The sequence below is a fragment of the Kwoniella shandongensis genome, chromosome 1 (genome assembly GCF_008629635.2).
Source record: "Kwoniella shandongensis chromosome 1, complete sequence".
Lineage (NCBI taxonomy): Eukaryota > Fungi > Basidiomycota > Tremellomycetes > Tremellales > Cryptococcaceae > Kwoniella > Kwoniella shandongensis.
In genome coordinates, this window is record NC_089287.1 from 1,081,040 (window position 1) to 1,102,149 (window position 21,110).

Consider the following 21,110-nt stretch of genomic DNA (forward strand, 5'->3'; position numbering starts at 1 on the left):
GTGACTCAGGTTTAATGATCGATTTTTCCCACGTATGCCCTACTCGTTGATATCTCCATGGACTCGGACCTGCAGATTCTTGCGTTAGCTTCGCCTCACTTTGTTTTCAACGAATGACCCCCAGCTTACCCGATACATGCATGTGAAGTGACCTCCCCAGTTACTCTCCACCTTGAAGACGACCACTCCGACCTTGATGCCTAGATCGACGATGTCTGACGCAACCGGGAACGTTTGGATGTGCGAGAGAGCTGCGGGGTCGTAGGTGAATGAACCAAGGGGTAAGTAGTCCGGCTGTGCAGCAGGACTGGCATGGGGTGTCAGTGGCACGATTACCCTTTATGACTTTATGCTCAACTTACTCTTCCTTTTGGGCCCAGTATTGAGCAAACTTCTCCTTGTCCTCCTCGTCATCGAGAATACCCATCTAATCACGCTCGTCAGTTCTCGCTACCACATGCTGATCGGGATTTTGCTTACCACTTGGATCACCCTTGGAGCTGTCGAAGTGTCCAATGCCAGCTCACTCGGAGCATGTTCTATCGTTATATCACTGACCACCACTCTCCTCGTCAACATCACTCCTAAACTCCCCTGTTCTCCTTTGAAAGGCCAACAACTTCCCACCGAGATATCCGGATGAAGCGCAGTCGCCGGTGGTCGACCTTGGACGTCTTTACTTCCCATAATCCATTTGCCGACTCCCGATGCTGTTTGCAAAACCAGCGTGTCTGATGTGAGTTGCGGAATGACTCGAGCTCCTGCTGTAAATAGTGCGTAATCGGTACGAGCGATCGTGTCTTTCGAATACTTCAGCAGAGCAGCGTCGATGAGTTCGTTGAACAGTGAAGTGAGATCATCGCCTTTATTAGATTTGATAGTGACGGAACTTGAAGCGGATGATTTCGATTTGCCACTTGGTTTGGAAGGGGCAGGCATCTCTGCCCTTTCTCGTCGAAGTTCATTGAGCTCGTAGTTGAGGATACTGGTGAACGAATCTTTCGAGAGGAATTCGCCGGAAGCGGCTTTACGATCAAACGTCTTCTCCGTCCACTCTTCCACTTTCTTCTCATTGATCTGGGGAGAAGTCGAACTTGTCGACTCAGACATCATTCTCTTGACCAACGCTTCGGTTTCCGTACGACCCATCATGACTTTCTTCATCTCGGCCCAGAACGAAGGTTCGATGTCAATCGTTCCTCTCGAGTTCACTCTAATCGGCATGTTGTCCGGTAGGACCTTCTCCAGTGCAGCGAGCAATCGCCCATCGTCCAAAGCATCCTTCACGGCCTTCTCCACCTTGTCGACGCGGGTCCTAAGCTGTTGAATGTCCCTGTCGACATGCTCGATGGACTTGACAGACTTGTGGGCAGCCGCAATGCTCTTCTCGTGCGAATCGACGGTCGATGTGATACTTTGAATTTCCGCCTTGAGATCGTTGAGCGAATGTTGTAAAGCCTTGACATCTTTACCACTATCACCTCGAAGTGCTTCCACTCGTTTCTTGTCGAGCATCACCGCCGTCTCCAAGTCGCTCATCCTGTCCAGAATCGTGTGAGCCGATTGTTTGTTCTCGCTCTCGCCTTCCGTGATCGCCTTGAGCATGTCCGAAAGCGCTGCTGTCGCTTGTTCGAGATTGGTCAATCGAACCGACATCTCCTCGGTCGTACCCGGCGGAGCATCCGGTGCTTTGTAGATGCCCCTTGACCTCCAAGGTGCGTCAAGTATACGAAGAGCGAGGCTGAGAGCAAGCATTGCTCCAAGCCATTTCCACCAATCCCGCTTGACTCGACGCAGGAACCCTTTGCCTGATCCAAAGATTGTCTGACCCGGTCTAACGATGATGCTACGAAGAAGGTTTGTCGCCAACTCGACAGCGAACTGGAGACCGATGACTACGCCATGCAAGATGTTTGTGACAATGGTCCGCAGCGAGGATGGTCGTCTTCGTCTTGGGTGGAAAGTGGGAGCAGGTGATCGTCTGTCGACTCTTGGACTGAGTGCACGTAGAAGTTGAGCGGGAGTGGGTGACCGTCGACTGTGACCGTTGATCTCGATAGTCGGTGTCCACCCACGATTTTGCTGTGACTCGTCATACTCCTCTCCACTGCCGTCCGAGTCCGCTCCTTCATCGCTTTTCCGTCCTTTCCTTCTCTGTCTCGGTTGAAGACCAAGTCCCATCCCTAAGTATCCTTCCCCTTTCTCCTGTCGCTTCCCTCTCGTGCCCGATCTGCCTTCCAAAGCACCTCTTCTGACCACTCCTTCTCCCTCTCCACCTGAATCGTCCGAATCATAGTATCCCTCGTTGTCTTCTGCAGGTCGGTAGGGCATATCCTCGGCGGCAGCCTTCCCTCTTCTCTTCTTCGAGTCGGACCCTCTTGGACCACTCCCACCATACTGAACCGCACGGACCGCCTCCGCTTGCGCTTGTGCTTGTCGGACGTACTCTTCCTCTTCTTCATAGTTGTGACTCGTCTCGCCAGAATGATTGCCTGCTCCTCCACCTCCACCGAGAGAAGAGAAGCTTGCATAGTCCCCTGATGCATCTCCGTCTCCATCTCCATCCTCGGTTGGTCGGAGGAAATAACGAACGGGAGACAAGGCTCGAGCGGTAGAAGCGAGTTGTTCAGCTGGTGACTGAGCTCGTTGATGATTCCCAAGCATTGGAGGTGGTGGTGATAATGATTGGAAGTTCTGCGAGCGGGAGGTGGAAGCGGATTTGTGTTTGGGGAAGGATCGTTCGGGATTGGGGGGGAGTGAGATACCACTCTGAGCGGCGTTGAAGGCGGCCGCAATGCTGGAACGCCAGTGTTAGCGAGCAGCTTCCAGTAGGGAGGTTCGAGTTGTACTCACTTGACACTAGTGTCTTTAAACCCTATCAGCCCATTGCCATTGGCGATCTTCCCATTCCTTGAAGTAGGGACTCTGAATGAGCTACTGAGGAACAAACGGACATACAACATCAGTCAACAATCATATTACGAATGACCGTGACCGACCCCATTAACAAGAACAATGGAGGTCGTCCAGATTATTGGAAAATTGGGGGAACGAGGGAAACAAGGACCTTCGACTCACCTAGTCACGCTTTCTCCCTCCCAATCATCATCATCTCTTCCTCTTCCACTCCTCGCGCTTCTCGTACTTCGTGCAGGTGATGCAGGCGGAGCTGCTCTTCGAGGCGGCATCCTAGGTGGATATGCTCAATCGAGCGTGACGACTAGTGTCTCAAATTTTGAGCTTGAAGAGGCGTTCCAGAGAAAAGAAGAAAGAAGGAAGGGCGAATACGAATTGATGTGGTTGAATGATCAATCCGATGGTCGGTCGGTCGTCAAGGTAATGTTTGTTTACTGTTTTTCCGAGACCACTCCGCCGGTACGACCAACAAATTCAGTAAGTGTACAGCTATTGTCTAGGAAGCTGTCTACGAAATGGATCTCCCGTGCAGAGGTATACTTCTAAGAGATGGCGAAGGAAGGATATGGAGGAATGGGCTAAGCAATGTTGTGTGATGTTTATTGCATTTCATCAACTCGTCACTCTCCGAGCAAAGGAAAGAGACGCGCGTGGACGTAACGTGTTTCACATGCAAAAATCACACCAAGCCTGAGTCTGCCTGTATAAGTATATGTTTACACAAACAGCGTTTTTCCTCAATTGTATCATGTAACACACTCAATGCACAGATCACCACGAGTTGCCATTACTCAGTCACAACTGCCTCTGTCTGATTAGATCCAGCTTGATAGATGCCCGTATGCTACCCAACCCAAGTTTTGTCATGATATACATCTCGTCCACCAAATAAACCATCCACCAAAGAACCAAACCCAAAGCCACCTTTCTCCATCCATTTGAAGTTGAGAGCGACCGCAAGCTTGATCCCATAGAAACTCGGCGAGTGATTTATCGGTAAGACTGTGCAAGTACAAGGTATTGTCAGTATTAGATCCTTGGCATTTGACCACGATATGCAGAGATCCTTGACTGACCTTTTGCCTCCTTGCTCGGGCACCACGACCACCGAACTTCTTGGGCTCCATTCTCCTGGGGTCAGCAACGAGGAGGGATCGGTCGTAGGCGATGAGGGTCTTCTTCAACTCGAGAGCGGAAGCGGCATCCTCGTTCTTGGCGTAGAAGCTACAGTCGAATACCAAATCAGTTTGGCACTTGCTTTCGTAAACACTTTACACTCACGCAACGATACCCTTGGCGATGGCCTGTCGGAGAGCGTAAAGCTGAGAGACGTGACCACCACCCTTGACTCGGAGACGGATGTCGAGGTTGGCGAGCTTTTCAGCACCAACAACAAGGACGGGCTCGTAGACCTTGTATCGGAGGACGACGCTGTGAATGGGGGGGAGAAGGGTCAGCTGCTTGTCCTCGGTCGACATGGTTTTCTCCAATAGCTCCCCGTTCATCCCTCTTCGGCGGTCCAGCGTCCTTTAGGCCTCCTATCCATGATTGACCGCCGCGCTAGCACAGAATAGCAGATGTGCTGCCGGCTCCTATACTCCGTCTCATCCCCTACATCTGCTCTTCACTCCGACCATCCTCTCTCGCTATCGCGCTTCCTCCATTGGCCCCAATCCTCCCTGAAGCTCCAATCCAACAACAGCAATGAACATCAACTCACGGCTCGACGAGGGAGATGGGGGAACCGTTGAGTCTGATAAGACCTCGACCGGGGGTGACGTGAGCCACAGCGGTGGCAGTCTAAAATCATTGAAATCAGCTAAACGTCCCCAAACGACTATTGTCCTCCTTCTGTCCTTCCGTCCATGAAATGATAGCTCACCTTCTTCTTGCCGAAGGTTTGGACGGCGGACATTTTCTATTTGGTTGAAAGGGGTAGGTGTTTCCGTTCGATGTTGTAGATATGATTTGATAGTTTGAGGTTGCGTAGAATTAACGAGAAATTCGAGTTTTGTCGTAAAAGAGATGTGATAGAACGGAGAGCGTACAATCTAGTTAGCTTATGTTCTCCTTCTCTACGCTCCCGAAGACGAGATCCGATTTTGATTTTTGGGTATTGAGAAACGTTACTCACGATCTTGCTGTAGAGTGAGAGAAAAACAACAAGTGTGTCGTTGCACCGAAATGAAAGCCTCAAAGAACTGGCAACGAGCAGTGAGCGAGGGGTGTGACTGAGTGAGTGAGTGAGTGAGTGTGACTGACGGACTGACTGCACCAGCGTACGGTCTACAACCAGAACCCATGCATACAGCGTACAACGAAACCACCCTACAACTGAGAGGTGGCAGCACTACCAGCAATAATTAATGACCGCGGCGATATGTTGCCAAAGAAGGAGTGTGGCACCAGTCTTAACACCGACACCGCCGATGCTAATCTCCGACATCTTCGGTAAGCAGTATAGTTCCTTTTCATCCTTCCTTATATCGATGCATAACAGCGCCATCGATTGTTGATCCCATTGTTTACTCTATTCTCTGACTCGTCACCACGCGGATGTACATGTCATCACCTCTATCTGAACTTGCTCGTGACACAAACAACGCAAATATGCAGCACAGATTCACAGATAAAGGACAAGACATTCATTGCACTATCGAAATACCACAATACGAACAGATCTATCTATCCTACCGTCATCCCTAACACGTCTCCCTTCGTACTCCCCTTGCTGGATTCGTCGAATGGCCTCATACTATCTGACTCGTCCAGCCACCTTGTTGAGAAGGTAGAGAAAGGACTACAATAGGAGGTGTGACTTGCGCTCGAGGGGATGAAGTGAGGACAGATAGGTCCTTGATTTCGCACTGTTGAGAGCGCAATTGGTCGAATGATACTAACACAACAAGAAGATACAACGGGGCAGTACAACGAATTACAAGCTAAATCTCCCAAGATCATAAAGATGAAAGAGGTTGTTTAGTAGTATCGATAGCCGTTGACGTAGGATCCGCTGACGAGTCCATTGGCATCACCACCGATTGCGGCACCGGAAGAAGCATCGCCTACGAACGCGTTCAAGTCAGTCAATAGGTTCAAGCGAGTCAGGAAGGTCTGCGGACTCACCACCATCACCTGCGTTGCCAGAGGCGATGTTCAGAGCGTCCAAGTTACCGTCGGTGAGACTGCCCTCGTTGTCGTAGCCGTAACCATAGTATCGGTTGTAAGCGTTGGCGTTTGCATTCGAGTTGGCAGTGTGGTTCTCGCTGCTGCGTGACGAATGAATCGAGTCAGCTGACCACACACTGTCAGGGGAGCCATTGCTCTGTACTTACATGGAGCCACCGTTGGTGTTCCCACCAACACCGGAGTAGGCATTGCCACCGCCAGTGGAAGTGACGACGGGTCGTCCATTGACGTAAGAGATGCTGTTCGTCCGAAGACACAAAGATCAGCTGAGCTTCTTATAGAAACGGCCACGAGGTCTCCAACTCACACGGCAGCACCATCACCACCTTGAGCGGTACCCGAGGTGGCTTTCCCACCATCACCCGCATTACCACTTGCGATACCCGCGATCTGATCGTTGGAACCCAACAATCCACCCGCGAAACCGTTCTCGTTCGCAAGTTTGTTATCGGCGAGATTCCCACCGATCGCAGAACCTCCAGCACCGGTATAGGCGGAACCTCCATCGGGGAAAGGCATAGGAGCGGCAGATACCAAGATAGCAGAGGCGGAAACGGCGATGAAAGCGAAAGTGATGGTAGATCGCATCTTGATTTTGTTGTGTCAGAAAAGTAAAGATGAGGAGGGTTTGGTTTGAAGGGTTTATGTGAAGAGTAATGACTGTGATGAGCTTTGAAGCAAGTTGACGAGGTAGATGGTTGTATTTAGAGATTTTTCTTGTCAAAAGAATAAAAAGTATAGAGGCAGAAAGCTAAAAGTGTTGTGGATTTGAAAGCGAAAGGAAAAGTAGAAAAGCAAAAAAGAGAACAAAGCAATGAAGACGAAGTTGAGAATGGGGAGAGCGAGAAGAGAAGGGGTACGTATATTATAGCTTTATATACCGGTCTTTAAGATGCGTACATATAAACACCTCACGTTGGAACTGGAGGGGAATGGCGGGCACGACTGGTCCAGTTCCAAGATGATACGACACAACGCATTCAACTTCACATTCTCTTGTTTGTGAGACCTCATACAAAGCTTAATGAGACCACGAAGATCAGACGTACATCGCACGTGTCCTGGGAAGGGGCTGATTGGGATACCGTCCGCAGGCCAGGGGTTCTTTTAGACGTCGACGTAGTGATCAGCCATAGTCCGTATTCTGTACGATCGTCAGGTGCGACCGCCGTGCGAGCAGCCTTGATGATGCATATACATTGCATTACGAGGACGTGAACAGATCTTCACGATGATCTTGCGAACCATGTATGTTCCATGTACAGACTCGTTCGGAAAATACCGCCACGAAGTGCCACTAATCGTCCGTTGGTGCGTCGAAAAGTTCAATAACGCTGTCTCTCGCTCATCTCATCGTAATATCACTTTCCACCCAACTACTTCAGCCTTGCCATACTTTCATTCTTCTGTTCTGCTCAACACGCCAAGCTACGATGAAGTCTGCAGCACGACTGATCCCCACTCTGTCCCAAGTACGTTATTTCTTTCCAACATCGTTCTCGCGTACAAGTTCCGTTGGCTGATCCTTCTTTAGCCCCTTCGCGCTTCTGCTCGACCGATATGTCTTTCCCTCCTCTCTCGTCCTATCGCTGGACCTAGTACACTCTCTCTCCCTCGTCGACATGCAACGACCACCTCTCTCTCTCCGTCAGGTGCCGCTCCTGCTCAAACAACAGAAGCGCAAGAAGAGCTGAACGAAGAGGATTTCCCATCAAATGTGACTTTTGAGGAATTGTCAGAAGAAGCGGATGAGGAGATTGAACGAGCGTTGGGGAGATCTGATGGTGCGTCAACGTTGCTCCCACTTCGTACCACTGTCTTGGTGGGAAGGTTGTCCCTGACAGAACATTAACCTATGTTTCTCTTCTTAGCCGACTTGGCCACTTTCTTCCCATCACAAACGAGCGTTCATGAACCTATCCTACTCCCCGTCTCCTCACTCGCGTCGACCACCCCGACACTCCCCTCTCCATCTGTAAGTCTCCACATCATGCTGCGCCTCAGTCAGCCGCTGATAGATCTTTCGGATCTGTTTAGGAAACCGTCATCTCCCTTCCACCTGATATTTTCGCGCAACCCATTCGACGAGACATCCTCCATCGATGTGTTGTCTGGTATCTCTCCCTTCTGCGATCTGTGAGTCAATTCTCTTGAGCCATGTAATCTACGATCAAGATCAGAAATGCTGAATCCTGTTCGTCATACAGGGTACAGCAAGTACCAAGACTCGAAGTAGTGTCGCGTACTCTGGTCGAAAGATGAGACCCCAAAAGGGAACTGGTCGAGCACGTCAAGGTGATGCGGGTGCCGGTACAAGTGAGTAAATTTCCGACTTTGCAGCTCTGCTATCTCTATATGACCTCAGGATGTGCCGGATTGGCATACGGTTGACTCAAGGAGATTGTTGCTGATACTTTTGTTTGTGTTATAGGACGAGGAGGTGCTCCGATCTTCCCTATCCAGCCTAAAAACTGGGCGCAATCACTCCCTCGTAAAGTCCGAGAACTCGGTCTTCGTATCGCTCTTTCCTCTAAACTCTCTTCGGGCGTCTTACGAGTGGTTGAGAACTTGAACGAGGGAGAATGGACCGGTACTGCCGAAGCTAGAAGGGCATTGTGCGATTCGCTCGTTTATCCCGGATCAACATCGACATCTTCGCCAGTCGACTTGGAACCGATCATCCCCCTCAATGCTTCCGAGGGAGAACAAACTGCCGAGACTGGAACATCTTCCTCCGTCGAATCTGCAGTCACCGAAGTGCAAGTCCTAAGTCGATTCGGTCGTGTGGAAGATCTTTCAATCCTTTTCCTGTTCTCGCCAAACAAACCCCACGAGGAGATCGACGCCTTCCATCGGGTCGTTCGTAATGTCCCAGGAATCGAAGTCATGTCCACAGACGAAGTACAGGTGTACCATGTGTTGAAGTACAAGTGGCTGGTGTTGGAAGGCGGAGCGGTGGATGCCTTGAGCGGATTTGAGATTTTGGAAGATGAGGGTTTGGAGATGTTGGCGGAGGACGTCGATGGAGATGTTAGGGCGATCGCCTAAGTCACCACACAACGGACGTTGATGAGGATCAAAGGGCCGGAGAGTTGGAGCTAGGAGCCAGAAAGATTGAGTAGAGGCTGAACAGCGGAGAGCCGCTCGAGGTCGGAGCTGTTGCTTGGTACTGTAGACCATAGCGCGGTTACAGCACAGGAACACCCAAATGCATTCATCCGATTATACATACACTGTAACACCTTTTCATCTACTTGACTTGCGACTCAACCCTTCACCCTCTAATACATCTACTACCTCTTCCCTTTCCACGCCTTCATAGTCCCCAAACGTATCCCCATCTTCTTCATCCCCAAACGGATCCTTCTTATCCCGTATTTGATGGTCTTCCCCTTCCTCTGCTTCATGCAATTGTTCCTCCTCATCACCTAACAATCCTCTCCTTTCACCTGAACCACCCTTGACACCGCCAACTCCTTTCCCTTTATCTTCTTCTCTGTCATCATCGTTGGAAGCGTCGCTCACACTTCCTACTTCCCAAACGACATTCTGATTTCTCACTTCTTCATCTGTGAAAGCACCGTCGTCCTCTTCATCCCCATTGTACAGCTTGGAAGTTCCAGCAGCTTCGGGGTCGGTTTCTGATGCTCCTCGTTTGTGCACTCGAGGGTTGAGTCGCATCGACCGGGAAGGTTGAGCCGAGACGGTATACGGATCAGGAGCGGTCTTGGCAGACGATTTAAGGGAGAGCAGTACCTAAGACGGAGGTCATTAGCTTTCTCTTGATTTATGCTCAGAAAGGGTCAACTCACGACTCCAGAAATAAGAACAGCAATCGAGAGGAATACGGCGATCAGAACCTGGAGGATTATTAGCTACTTCACCTGGAATAAACGATTAAACACAGCTGACTTACCCAACGCTCGTACTGACCCGCTTCATTATAAAAGATAAGCGAGTTGACGAACCTGAGAAGGTGACAAGGGTCAGCTACTAGTACTGGACCCCCTTATAGGATTCGAGTTGGGTACGATAGCTTACCCAAAGACTGTATAGCCCGCGTAGAATAGAGGTACGACCACGACAGTATCGGCGCATTCGAGCGCTCGATTGAGGCAGACGATCTGCAGGACAGCTGTGATTATCACCGATAGCAGACTAATCAATCCCGAAGGATGGACAAACTGTGCCCGTCTTGGTCAGCAAAACGCATTCGCGGTCGCAGCGTTCATGAAATGAGCTGAGTCACTTACAGGATGTCCAGCTAGTCCGAAGAGCTTTACCACAGCTTTCGTAAAGACCAAACATAATCCTGCCAGACTTCCACCTGTGACTGCCCATCCTATCCCCTGTAACCAAATCAACCTCGCATCATCTGTTCTTTGAAACATGCTTTCCATCCGTCTAAGTGCGATACTTTCTATCTTCTTCTGACCTCTACCGATCTTCTGGAAAAAGCCTTTGATGGCATTGGGGGATTTAGGTCGCGAAGTGGGTAATTCGAGAGAGGGAGAAGGCAGGGGAGAGAAGGATGCACGGGAAGCGAGGAATGCTGCGAGGAGATTGGATAAGAGGTAGACGAAGGAGGTGAAGAGAATGATGAAGATGAAGTAGGCGATCCAGGAACCTCTTGTCCACAGAGAGTTGAGACTATGAAGGAGGTCCAGCTTGTCATCAGTAATCTGACCATGGGCAGATGTTTAGGTAACTTACCGAGTGATGTCAAGGGATTGTATCAGTCCGTGATTGATGCTCGAGAAGACGATGATGAGGATCACACCGACTATGATCACAGCTGTACCTCGTATATCGGTTGGTGTGACAGCTGGATGTTCGTTAGGTTTGTTTAATGCCTCATATGTGGACGACTTACGAGTCCCCACTAGCCAACGGGCGAAGAGAAAGTTGAAGACGAGGGATGATGATCCCAAGGGGGCGACCCAATCTGGACGGAGATATCGAAGCGCGAGAGGAGAGCCGACTGTACGACCATGTCAGTCTTACAGTCCACGTCCGCACTGCCTTGATGACTTACAGACTTGCGAAGCACTAGTCATGCCATGAAGTCAGCTGTCTCCCTTCTATCAGCGATGAATCCAGACGAGCTCACATATACGTTCCCATTCCGGCTAACCACAGTATTCTCATCCAGTCCTTCTTTCTCTGTCTCTTTGGTATCCCCTGTTGTCTCACATGATCCAGTTTCGTCAAGTTCAGCCCTAACGCGTTCAGTAGCGATGCGATGAGGACGATGATAAGTCCAATGAATGTATTCTACAAAAACAGCTATGCGATAAGCACCTCTTTCTCTCACCAGTAAGAGTAGATAACATGCACATACCAGAGCATAGTTCCCCTCAGACGGAGCTGGTAGATCAGTATCGGGTGACGATAGTCCTCCATCGAAGACGGATGTGTCGTTGGACGGAGGCAGTGCTTCCGATAACGAAGTGGAGATGACGTCGAAAAGCGTCGAAGTCGCAGTCGCTAGAGCGGTATCGAGCGAAGTCGGCGATATAGTGATGTTCATGGTGGACTATCCGCTATCGCCTTGATGGTACGATGAGTACCAAATAGTGGGATTTAGCTTCGCTGCTGAGAGTGATGATTAGCGAAGTATCAGGTGGATGAGGAATGTAAGAGGAGATGAGAAAGTTACACAGGAGACGAGTTCGGCAATAACAAGGCATCCGACGTTCAAGGCACGGCGAGTGAGCGATGCCACGTTGTATCATTACTGTTGCTTTACTTCGGCCATCGACCATAATCGTAACGGGGAGAGCCCCTCGCAGATTGTCACTCAACGCATATCTCACGACAAGCGATAGCGAACAAGTCACAAATGCTCTTGATACAGTCGCATCTCTCTCGGTCGACAATGCTACCTCTGGATGCTGGGAGCTGTAAAGGGGTGACGCCCTCGAGACGCGTCCAGTCGACTACAGGACCTGCTTATCGCGACGAGACTCGACATCAAGAACACGGTTCTGTTCCAGTGAGCTAATTTGCCTACACTTCATACACTCCATGCTATCAACCAATCAGATCAACTCGTCGTTGAGAACGTGTTGCGACTGGTCGTCGACATGTCCGTCTTACACCACCTTGGTTACTCGGTTCCCTCGGATGCAAGTCTATCTTTTCGATCAGACTGTTTGTGAAAAGGCGGAGGAAGAAGCTACCGCACTCGGGCACACTTGGCACGTCTGTCCAGACGGTCCGGCTCGGTCCATCATTATCTCCACCTGTTCAGGAAGACGTTTCCTTGCATTATACTTGGCAGATCATAGAGGATATTTCTGGATAGTTACGTCAATCCAATCTAGGGGGATGGAGAAGAAGTCAGACTAACGCTCAGCTTGAGGAGAAAAAGCTTTCGATCACTGACACACTGGATTCATCTTCACACAACGCTAGAGTAAGAGTCTGTTCATCCCAACACTTGAGTCGTTTCGTAACTTACCTCCCTTTGGTGACTGACATGCTAAGAAATTCGCTTCAAGCTCAAGATGTGGCACAAATGTCGAATCTCAACACAGTGCCTGTGAAAGTCTTGAAACCCAACGACTTCTTTCACAAAAGGCTATAACTTCTGCCCTTTACTTCCTACTTCCCGCTACCCTATCATTTCAGACTACTACAAGGTGGACAATGGCGATGACGCTCACGATGACACTGACGATTTTTTGCTGCGCAAAATCTGCTTTGACTTGATAGTATCAACCCTGTCTCTCCGCGGTAAACTGAAATTCTCTCCTTGTCCATTCATCCCATCCTCGTGTCGTGAGAGACACAAAGTATGTCTGATTTGACCATCGTTAGCTTCTGTGCTTTCTCTAACACACATATACATACTTTTTATCGAAACCATGTCAATCAAATACAGTCGGTTTACCAAACCCGTCAGCGTTCGCTGCTGTCCTTCTCTTGCCTCTTGCTGCTTTTGGATGATTTTCTTCATCAGACATCATCAAGCTTTCCCTCTTAACTTATTTCTCGGGCGAGATTCTCCGTACTAGTCAAAAAGAAGAGGAGTACATACCGCTCGTGTTTCTCTAACCTGTAACTTTACTGATCTGCTCGAGGGTGTTGTAGATAGCTCATCAGTCGTGCTTATATTGAGATCCAACCTTTCGAAAGTCTCCAAGAGATTGTCAGGTATATATACCGGTCCATCCGACTGTTGATACCCGCGACTTCTTCTACTCAACACACACACGGATTTCATCCTTATTCCACTTGTGCTTCACAGTAATTGAGAGATACAGTCTTTACTCGACACTCCTTATCCCAAAGTCGTTCATTCGAATATCCCCCACTGCCTTACCACAACTTGAACCAATAGCTTTACCTGACCAACCGTACTGCACAATACTACACCTGTCGATACTCACGACATGCCATCCCAATTCTCTTCCAAGAACATTGCACCCGTCACGCCGGGCACGCCACCCTCAGCCTCTGCGCCGAGACAGATGGACAGCATCGCACGCTGGCTCGCTAATTGTTCTTCGTCTGACAAACACCTCGACGCGTGCTCTAGTCTTCTGGCTCAGAGCGATCTTTCAATCGACGTTCAGACTAGTCCAGCTGTAAGTATGGATATTGCGAGCAAAATGATCGTCCAGTATTCCGACTTATTCTTTATGCGCAGATGCGATCTCGAGTGGGCCATCTCAAAACTCTTGCTCGAGAAGCCGAAACTCAACCTCTTTACGATACCGCTCAAGTGAAACTTCCTGCTCACAAGCTCCCTTCAAGCCCAAGTTCCAAAACCAGCACCAACAACAACACCAATGTCCGACTTGCCCATCAACGACATCGACGAAGTCAATCCGTCACACATATCGACACCACCTCGCTCCTTTTCCCAAATGCTCCAGCTCAAGTTGATCCTGCTCAGTCTACAACGACCACTCCAGAGCGACAGGGCACAAAGAGAGGACGAACAGGAAGTATGCCAGTCCGATTCGCAGAGGAGAAGAACAGGGTTCATGCGTACGAAAGTGTGGCACTCGAAGTTGAACGAGGCGCGGTGCAGAATGACAGGACGAGAGCGATGGGTCTAGCGTTCGCTCATCACCATCTCGAGAAGTATCGAGTGGAAACGATGAAGCTCGTATTTGGTCCCCGTGACGACAAGGCTCAAGGCGAAGACCTCCCTCCGATCGGTAGTCTTCCATGGACACCTGCTGTCTCCGAGACTTCCATGTGCGACGTCAAGTCCAATATCACTACACAGACGTCGCTCCCTCTTACCCCATTTCCTTACGATCATACCTACCGACCTGCACGTTGTCACAGCAAACCGCTCGGTCACAAACGACTCCCATTCACCGATCGTCTCCTTCTCCAAGGTGATCATTCCCACCTCGGTCTTTTCCTCGACCATTCCAACTCGAAGTACACAATCCTCTTGCCCGCAGCCGACACGAAGCCTGAAACGCAATTCACAGCACTGGGTTTCGTAGATGACGGTATGCCAGAGTGGGCACGGATCTTCAAATCCAACTCCCTCTTATCTCTCAAGCCATCACCGATCATCGTCAATCATTCTGAAGAGAGGATTACCGTCACTCCCCTGGAGAAACTGTACCAATTGGATCAGGAGCGATCAGCTTCAGACGCCAGTCAGAGATCTTCCATCTCGATCTCGAGGAGTTCGTCAGAATCAATGTCGGTTGATAGACACGAGGATGATGGCTCGAGACCACCATCTCCGTCGTCGAGTTCGACAACCCTCCTTTCTCTCTCCGAGTTTCTCAAGGACGAGTAGGTCAAGACACCCTGGTATTCACTCGATTTATCCTCGTACCTCGCATCCAAATCCTATTTCCTCTGATAAATCACCTTGAGAATATCTTCCTACAGCCTCCCTTGTCAATAATTGGACAATCAACCAATTCAGTTTTTGTCTTTGTTGCTTCGACTGCCGTACACTAGAATCGTTACTTAACTATTCCTTCGATCGCGTTCATCCTGTATATTATCTCCACACAACTCAACTTCTCAAACATCATATACCTGCTTCTTCTGCCAAACGACCATAGTCCTCCCTGTAGCCCTAGAAAAATGAAATACTTTGCATGAAATATGAATTGATTACACTGAAAACGAAAGTAGAGTATGTGATGGAGCACGGAATAGTAGCTTATCTGGAAAACGATGCGCAATGAAGAGCACGGCGCGGTGCGAGGAAATAATATGACCCAGATGAAATGGGAAATTGAAATGTTGGCATTTGGAAAATTGAGAACGGATGGGCGGAGCGCTATCAGCCACAGCTCGAGAGTCCTTGGCAGGTCATATACTGTAGTGTTTTGTTTCGCTTGGTGGATCGACTTCACCTCGGTTCCTGGCCAAAGTGATCGACAAAGACACGTCGAGCGATATCCTGCCTCGCTTCCTTGATAGTGGCGTGCTGAGATCTATATCAAGCAAAAACATCATCAGCTGCTGTTCATCCGAAACAATGTGGTGGTTTAGCTGACGGGAAACAAAAGATGTCTTCTTCAATAGTAACTTGTCCAACGAAGACGGTTTTGCCATTTGGAAGTCGTTCGACCTTTTGTGTGAAGCGGGGCTGTTGAAGGCCAGACTCGTTGCAAAAGTCTGATTCGGTGGTGAGTCAGCTGAGCTCAGTGAACTTGACGGATTTTCATACGATAGCTCATTACTCACTCAATAGCTGAGCTTGCCAATCGATCTGGCTGCTTGAGATTCGTTGATGGAGCATGATGTTCGGTGTTGTCGATGGTTGAGCTTGTGCTGTCATCTGGCTAGCTTGTGGCGGTTGTTCGGTACTCGAGAGGACCTGGTCGTACCTTTCTGTGATCACATCATGAAGAGTTGGTGCCAAGGTCTGCTGGAGCCATATCATGAATCCTTCGACATTGTGTTCCAGCGCTCTTTTGCAAACCGCGTTGTGCGCCTCACCCACAGTTGGGTGGATGTTCTTTTCTTCATAGATCTTGAAATTGTCTTCTGTTCCCACCCTCAGTGTGCTTCCATATCCTATCGAGAAGCTCGGTTGATTCGGCGGAGAGATCATGTGATTGAGCCATTCAGACCCTAAGAGGTTTGTGGCACCCAGGGGTCGGCCAGTGGTGGTGAAGCAGGCAGGGTCGGGAATGCTGAGTCCGCCAGGTCCTAGAGTCCTGTTGAGAGCGTCTAGGAACCGCTTAAGAGGAGTTTGAGGGGGCCGGGAGACTAAATTAGAACTACCACTTCGAGGAGTCAGAACCGGCGGTAGACTGGATGAAGGGGCTGGTGACACCCTCTCTTCCTCGTCGATCGTGATCTCCTCGTCGTTTGTAAACTCGTGTGGCAGAGCCGACTGTTGCTGGTCACCATGTTGGGCACATTGGTTCCTGGCCACGATCGAGGCGGTGTTGAAATGGGGTCTTATCGGACTATCTTTGTGAGCCGTATGTTCGGGATCAGGACGATGAAGCTTGTGATCGTCTTCCTTGTCTCTTTCGACTAAAGGGTGTGATGGCTCTTCTTCTTCCTCATCGTCGCTTGGAGTAATGACATTGAGCCCGCTTGGTGCGCACACCCAAGTAATTGAGTCTTCAGAGATACTTTTGACCAGGGTAGTATTCTGAGCATCGGCCTGGTGTGTGAGAATTGATAAGCTGTTGTAGCGGAGTACAACCAAACTCTAGCTTAGCTTTTGCTCACCTTTAACTTTTTAGGCTCTCCTGTCCATTTCTTCACTCCTCCTAATGCTTCGACAGCACTGACGTACTCTCGCTTGTATCGGTTCTTTGGCAGTGCTCTGAACAGAGGGTGCTCAGCCATTGTCGGGTGAGTTGGCGCGAGGACAAGCGTCAAATGTGCTACCCAAAGGGCATCTGCATGAGACGCGTAGTAGTTAGAATTGATACGATGCAGCCAAACAGATAGACAGTTCATACTCACCACCTTCGATCTGGGACTCTAGCTTTTCGTAATCCCATTTGATGACGGGCTGCAAGGCAGGATCGAGCGCGTGGATCATCGAGTTCCAGACTCTTGCTGGATGTTCGATAGCAAGGGGAGGGAGGTTTGGATCCAGCGAAAGTTGGTGAGGGACAAAGGGTGTCATGGTGCTGCTGCCTCGGTCAAATTTGATCATCGGGATATCGCATCCACCTTCGGTCACCACTACTGTAGTAAGAGTTTCCCCATCACTGCTGCCATTTGGGGCACCACCGATAACCCCGACGCCGAGCTCTTGACCACCTTGAAGACTCTTACCAAACTCATTTCGTGATCTTCCTTCTCCAAGACCTCGAAGTCGAAGACGTTCCGAAGGTTGTTTTCGAGCGTTGAAGGATTCAGCTTGAGACTTATCCGGTACTTCCGGGTACTCCCTCTTGCTTGATGAGGTGATGCGGGACTCAGCCGACCCATCTCTCGATCTACGTCCAGGCACGAAAGTGCTGGAGGTAGAATGGCTTGCGCGAAATGAGCGCTGCGAGCTGTTTCTTGAGGCCCCTCCTGGGGTTTCGTTATATTGACTTTGGGAGCTTGCACGAAAACGAGGGTTATAATATTCACGTTGGAATGCTCGTGTTAGAGCGGAATTGGGCTTTGGCTTGGGCACCGTGACTTGCGGTCTTGAAGCATTCTTGAGATCTTCCAGGACTGCTTTCTGTGTGTCTGGATCTTCTGATATCAGGTAAGGGTGTATAAGGGGAAGAGAGGGTTTCTTCCCTTCTTCGACGTGCTCTTCCTTCATCAGCGTGGCTTTGAGATCGGCGGCAGCGGCGAGATTTGCATCTATGGTGTGACCAATGATATCTCTGCCTCGGGGCTGGAAGACTGGAGCAGGCTTGAGTGTTGGTGCACTTGCTTCTGTCATATCTCCAGGTACCAACGCCGAGGTCTGAATCTCGTCGGGATCTGGGCTGGAAGAAGCATTCGAGCTGGCCTGCAAGGTATGTCGGCTATTGGTAGCTTGCGTCATATGAGGAGGCTTATAACCAAGGCGCTTACATCAGTGTCAGAACATTGCTATAGATTCATGTATATAGCTGTGAGATTTCTGAATCACCCATATTTCGTACCCAGCAGGGAGCGAGGAAGGCAAAACAGAGGCAAGAAACTCACCTGATCAAACATTTTTCGTCGGTAGGCCTCCTTGATGTGCTGCGCCCCAACTCCAACGCCCGTATTCACAGTTGCGGCGGAAGATGATTTGGACGATATCATAAATGTTATGGTGACCTTATCTAAATGAAACGTGGTGAAGAAGGAAAGGAGGAAGAATAGGTTTTTGAGGACATGCTGCCACGAAGTTCCGGACGGTTGTTCTCTTGTGGACGTCTCAAGTGGAGGCTCCATGCCCTGCCCGAGTTACCACGTGGTATTTTCACTGTACATATACGCATTTGCCACCCGGAGACCCCAAGCTATTCTATTTACAGTTGAGCTCAAAGACATGCAACAAAGTCCAGTCAACCGCGTACATCATGCACACAACTACCACCAACGTTCAACACCTTCATTCTCAATATACATTACATCCCACTGCTGAAGGAACCCTCTTTCACCATCCGATCTTGTTGCAGGCACCGTCTGTGGAATGTCGCTGATTCCACCCGATCGCGGTTCGACAACCACGATCGACCTCCCTCCTACACCCTCCACTCTTCATTCCACCTTACTCTCGCAAGAAACTGCACTCCCTTCCCCTGCCATGTCCTCTTTTCCAAAAGCACCACGACGATCCGCTCGACTTTCAACTATATCGAGATCGACGGTCGATCCTGATGATGATCATGACGAGGAAGGAACAAACCCTCCACCCACGAAGAAGAAGCGAGGTAGACCTAGAAAGACGAGCGGGGCGGAACAAGGCGAAAGGACCTTGATGGTCAAGCGAGAACCCGGTATTGAAGTCGACAATAAGCCTGACATTTCGTCGCTCGCTTCGTATACACCCGAATTGCCAATCGCGGGCTCGTCGTCGTCTGCTTTGGCTCAGACAAGACCGGCGACCGAAGTCAAAGCAGAACCTGGAGTACTTGCCGACATCAAGCCGATCATCCCCTCTTCTTCCACTCGACCCATCGCCAGCAGTAGCACCACTACTACTCCTGTACTCACAGTCAAACCCCCAAAGAAAAGAGGTCGACCTAGCAAGGCGGATCTTGTAGCTCGAGCCGCTCAACCCACTGCTTCTACTTCGACTCCTAGCGTCAAGACCGAGATTGATCCTGCGCCTAACATTGGACCAAGTGAGGTTAAGGTTGAACCGATCGCGAGTGGCTCGAGAGTTGAAGCGAAGGCGAAAGTGCTGGACAAGGCAAAGGGGAAGAGCAAAGAGAAGGCGGTGGCAGACCTTAAGAAGCAAAGGTTGGCAAGGTAAGCTGATGAAGTTTCCTGGTAAGCTTTGATCAAATGACAGCTGACGTTGGTCTCTCATACTTTCAGGGTCCGAGCAAAGTGAGTCAGCATTGACAGGTCAATACTGAGGATGAGGAAAATTATCGTGCTGATCATTCCATGAGCAGGTGCCCGGCAACAATTCTTGCAAGATGTGAGCTGATCCTGTCGTCCATCTGCGGCTGAAGCTAACAGCCGTACAGACCAACGAGCAATATCACAGCGCATGGTGAGTCGAGCGTGGCGTAGGCTTGCTTCCAAAATGTGCTGACCATCACGAAGTTCATGCTTGAGCGCGAGAAGACCGGACCCGTTGATTTGGCGGAGACGTTCAAGGTGGTAAGTAAGCTTCTATTGCCGAAGAATGTACCCAGCTGACGTGAACGTGTGTACAGCTGGGATCGACCGGGAATGTCTATGTAAGTGGCTGTGAAGCAATCAAAGGAAAAGAACCAATACGTTCGTAGACCGTCAACATAGGTACTCTGCCTCGTTGCGATTGTCCGGACTGCAAGAAGGGAAACATGCCTTGCAAGCACATAATCTTTGTCTTGTGAGTAAAAATCTGGCCTAGAGCGTGAACCACGGCTTACACCTTCCCATTGTCCAGCATCAAGGTCTTGAAGGTTCCAGATGACTCTGCCGCATGGTATCAAAAATGCTTGACTGTATGTGTATACGCCCATCTTAGCGAAGAAGGAAACTGATCACTGAACGTACAGCACGATGAGCTGGAGGAGCTCTTCGGTAACGCCCCGCCCACACTTTCCGGCTCGGTCGCTGTTTCCGCTCAGGTCCAGCAAGCCTATTACCAAGCTACAGGCAAGGGTAAAGCGGTGGAGACGGCGGTGGCTGAGGTTGAAAGGGAGGTTACCAACGGACCAGGCTCGAAGAAGCTGGACGCAATTGGAGATGACTGTCCTGTGTAAGCACAGGTCCCGGAGAAGTAGGTGACATAGGCTCATTTGCTTTCATTGCAGGTGCTACGAGGAGATGACACAAGAAGATGAGGATGCCAAGCAGCTGACATACGATGTTTCTCTCGTGGGATGCGGAAGACGTGAGTGGAATAGTAGGATGTTATGCTCCCTGCTGATCTTCGCCGCAGCACTGCACACTCAATGCTTCGAGATGTGGGCCATGACTGCGGTACGTCGAAGCCTGAATACACAGGTCTAGGTACTGAGAGCTAATGTTTGTTTTATCGTAGAGACGAGCTCAGAATCCCGTCACATGCGTCTGGTGTCGTGCCGATTGGCCGAGCGCAAATGGGAATGGGAAAGGCAAAGGGAAAGGGAAAGCAACGAACTCTTGGTTCTCAGGTGGATAGTGAGTTCGCTGTGCCTCAGAATGAAAGGCTTTATTGGCACAAGCTGATAGTCCAAAAGCATCAATATGGCGGATGTTGCGGGTATGAGTCGACAACGGGACGTCAGGTGAGCTCGCCATGTGGTATCAGGATGCTAGCAAAATAGCTAATACATCCGTCGGTAGCACTTATCATCGAGGCTACCGTTACATTGACGAGGACTATGCTTATTGATGCAAGTCTTGCTGGATTGAGGGATGGGGAGTCTGATGACTTGATGGCGCAATTTAAGGGAATGATGGAGAGAAGCGGTACGACTTCA

General features: G+C 49.9%; 8 protein-coding genes across 8 annotated transcripts; 3 read left to right on the forward strand and 5 right to left on the reverse strand.

The window, feature by feature from the left end:
• Positions 1-39: 39 nt before the first annotated feature.
• CI109_100385 (uncharacterized protein) lies at positions 40-3,188 on the reverse strand (the record flags this gene model as incomplete). The annotated part of the gene is made up of 6 exons (XM_032002953.1): positions 40-69; positions 130-307; positions 363-427; positions 481-2,797; positions 2,854-2,937; positions 3,079-3,188. The coding sequence occupies 6 exons, from the start codon at positions 3,186-3,188 to the stop codon at positions 40-42; spliced, it is 2,784 nt and encodes a 927-aa protein (XP_031862760.1).
• Positions 3,189-3,906: 718 nt separating this feature from the next.
• Positions 3,907-4,831, reverse strand: CI109_100386 (40S ribosomal protein uS9; the record flags this gene model as incomplete). Its single annotated transcript, XM_032002952.1, has 5 exons — positions 3,907-3,918; positions 3,993-4,140; positions 4,198-4,347; positions 4,637-4,716; positions 4,799-4,831. The coding sequence occupies 5 exons, from the start codon at positions 4,829-4,831 to the stop codon at positions 3,907-3,909; spliced, it is 423 nt and encodes a 140-aa protein (XP_031862759.1).
• A 1,064-nt stretch (positions 4,832-5,895) lies between these two features.
• Positions 5,896-6,693, reverse strand: CI109_100387 (uncharacterized protein; the record flags this gene model as incomplete). The annotated part of the gene is made up of 4 exons (XM_032002951.1): positions 5,896-5,981; positions 6,043-6,185; positions 6,252-6,344; positions 6,413-6,693. The coding sequence occupies 4 exons, from the start codon at positions 6,691-6,693 to the stop codon at positions 5,896-5,898; spliced, it is 603 nt and encodes a 200-aa protein (XP_031862758.1).
• An 845-nt stretch (positions 6,694-7,538) lies between these two features.
• On the forward strand, positions 7,539-9,153 carry CI109_100388 (mitochondrial 54S ribosomal protein uL4m; the record flags this gene model as incomplete). Its single annotated transcript, XM_032002950.1, has 6 exons — positions 7,539-7,577; positions 7,640-7,889; positions 7,977-8,080; positions 8,143-8,241; positions 8,313-8,421; positions 8,537-9,153. The coding sequence occupies 6 exons, from the start codon at positions 7,539-7,541 to the stop codon at positions 9,151-9,153; spliced, it is 1,218 nt and encodes a 405-aa protein (XP_031862757.1).
• Positions 9,154-9,351: 198 nt separating this feature from the next.
• Positions 9,352-11,635, reverse strand: CI109_100389 (uncharacterized protein; the record flags this gene model as incomplete). The annotated part of the gene is made up of 10 exons (XM_032002949.1): positions 9,352-9,861; positions 9,918-9,965; positions 10,022-10,073; positions 10,147-10,289; positions 10,359-10,755; positions 10,819-10,930; positions 10,979-11,086; positions 11,141-11,154; positions 11,216-11,379; positions 11,447-11,635. 10 exons carry the CDS (start codon positions 11,633-11,635, stop codon positions 9,352-9,354), a joined length of 1,737 nt encoding a protein of 578 aa, XP_031862756.1.
• Positions 11,636-13,502: 1,867 nt separating this feature from the next.
• On the forward strand, positions 13,503-14,881 carry CI109_100390 (uncharacterized protein; the record flags this gene model as incomplete). Its single annotated transcript, XM_032002948.1, has 2 exons — positions 13,503-13,697; positions 13,760-14,881. The coding sequence occupies 2 exons, from the start codon at positions 13,503-13,505 to the stop codon at positions 14,879-14,881; spliced, it is 1,317 nt and encodes a 438-aa protein (XP_031862755.1).
• A 567-nt stretch (positions 14,882-15,448) lies between these two features.
• Positions 15,449-18,435, reverse strand: CI109_100391 (uncharacterized protein; the record flags this gene model as incomplete). The annotated part of the gene is made up of 6 exons (XM_032002947.2): positions 15,449-15,533; positions 15,597-15,717; positions 15,787-16,720; positions 16,789-16,961; positions 17,029-18,067; positions 18,202-18,435. 6 exons carry the CDS (start codon positions 18,433-18,435, stop codon positions 15,449-15,451), a joined length of 2,586 nt encoding a protein of 861 aa, XP_031862754.2.
• A 355-nt stretch (positions 18,436-18,790) lies between these two features.
• On the forward strand, positions 18,791-21,022 carry CI109_100392 (uncharacterized protein; the record flags this gene model as incomplete). The annotated part of the gene is made up of 14 exons (XM_032002946.1): positions 18,791-19,458; positions 19,528-19,539; positions 19,608-19,633; positions 19,683-19,708; positions 19,762-19,818; positions 19,875-19,898; positions 19,947-20,032; positions 20,090-20,147; positions 20,202-20,404; positions 20,460-20,539; positions 20,588-20,628; positions 20,690-20,808; positions 20,868-20,915; positions 20,974-21,022. The coding sequence occupies 14 exons, from the start codon at positions 18,791-18,793 to the stop codon at positions 21,020-21,022; spliced, it is 1,497 nt and encodes a 498-aa protein (XP_031862753.1).
• Between the last annotated feature and the right edge of the window lie 88 nt (positions 21,023-21,110).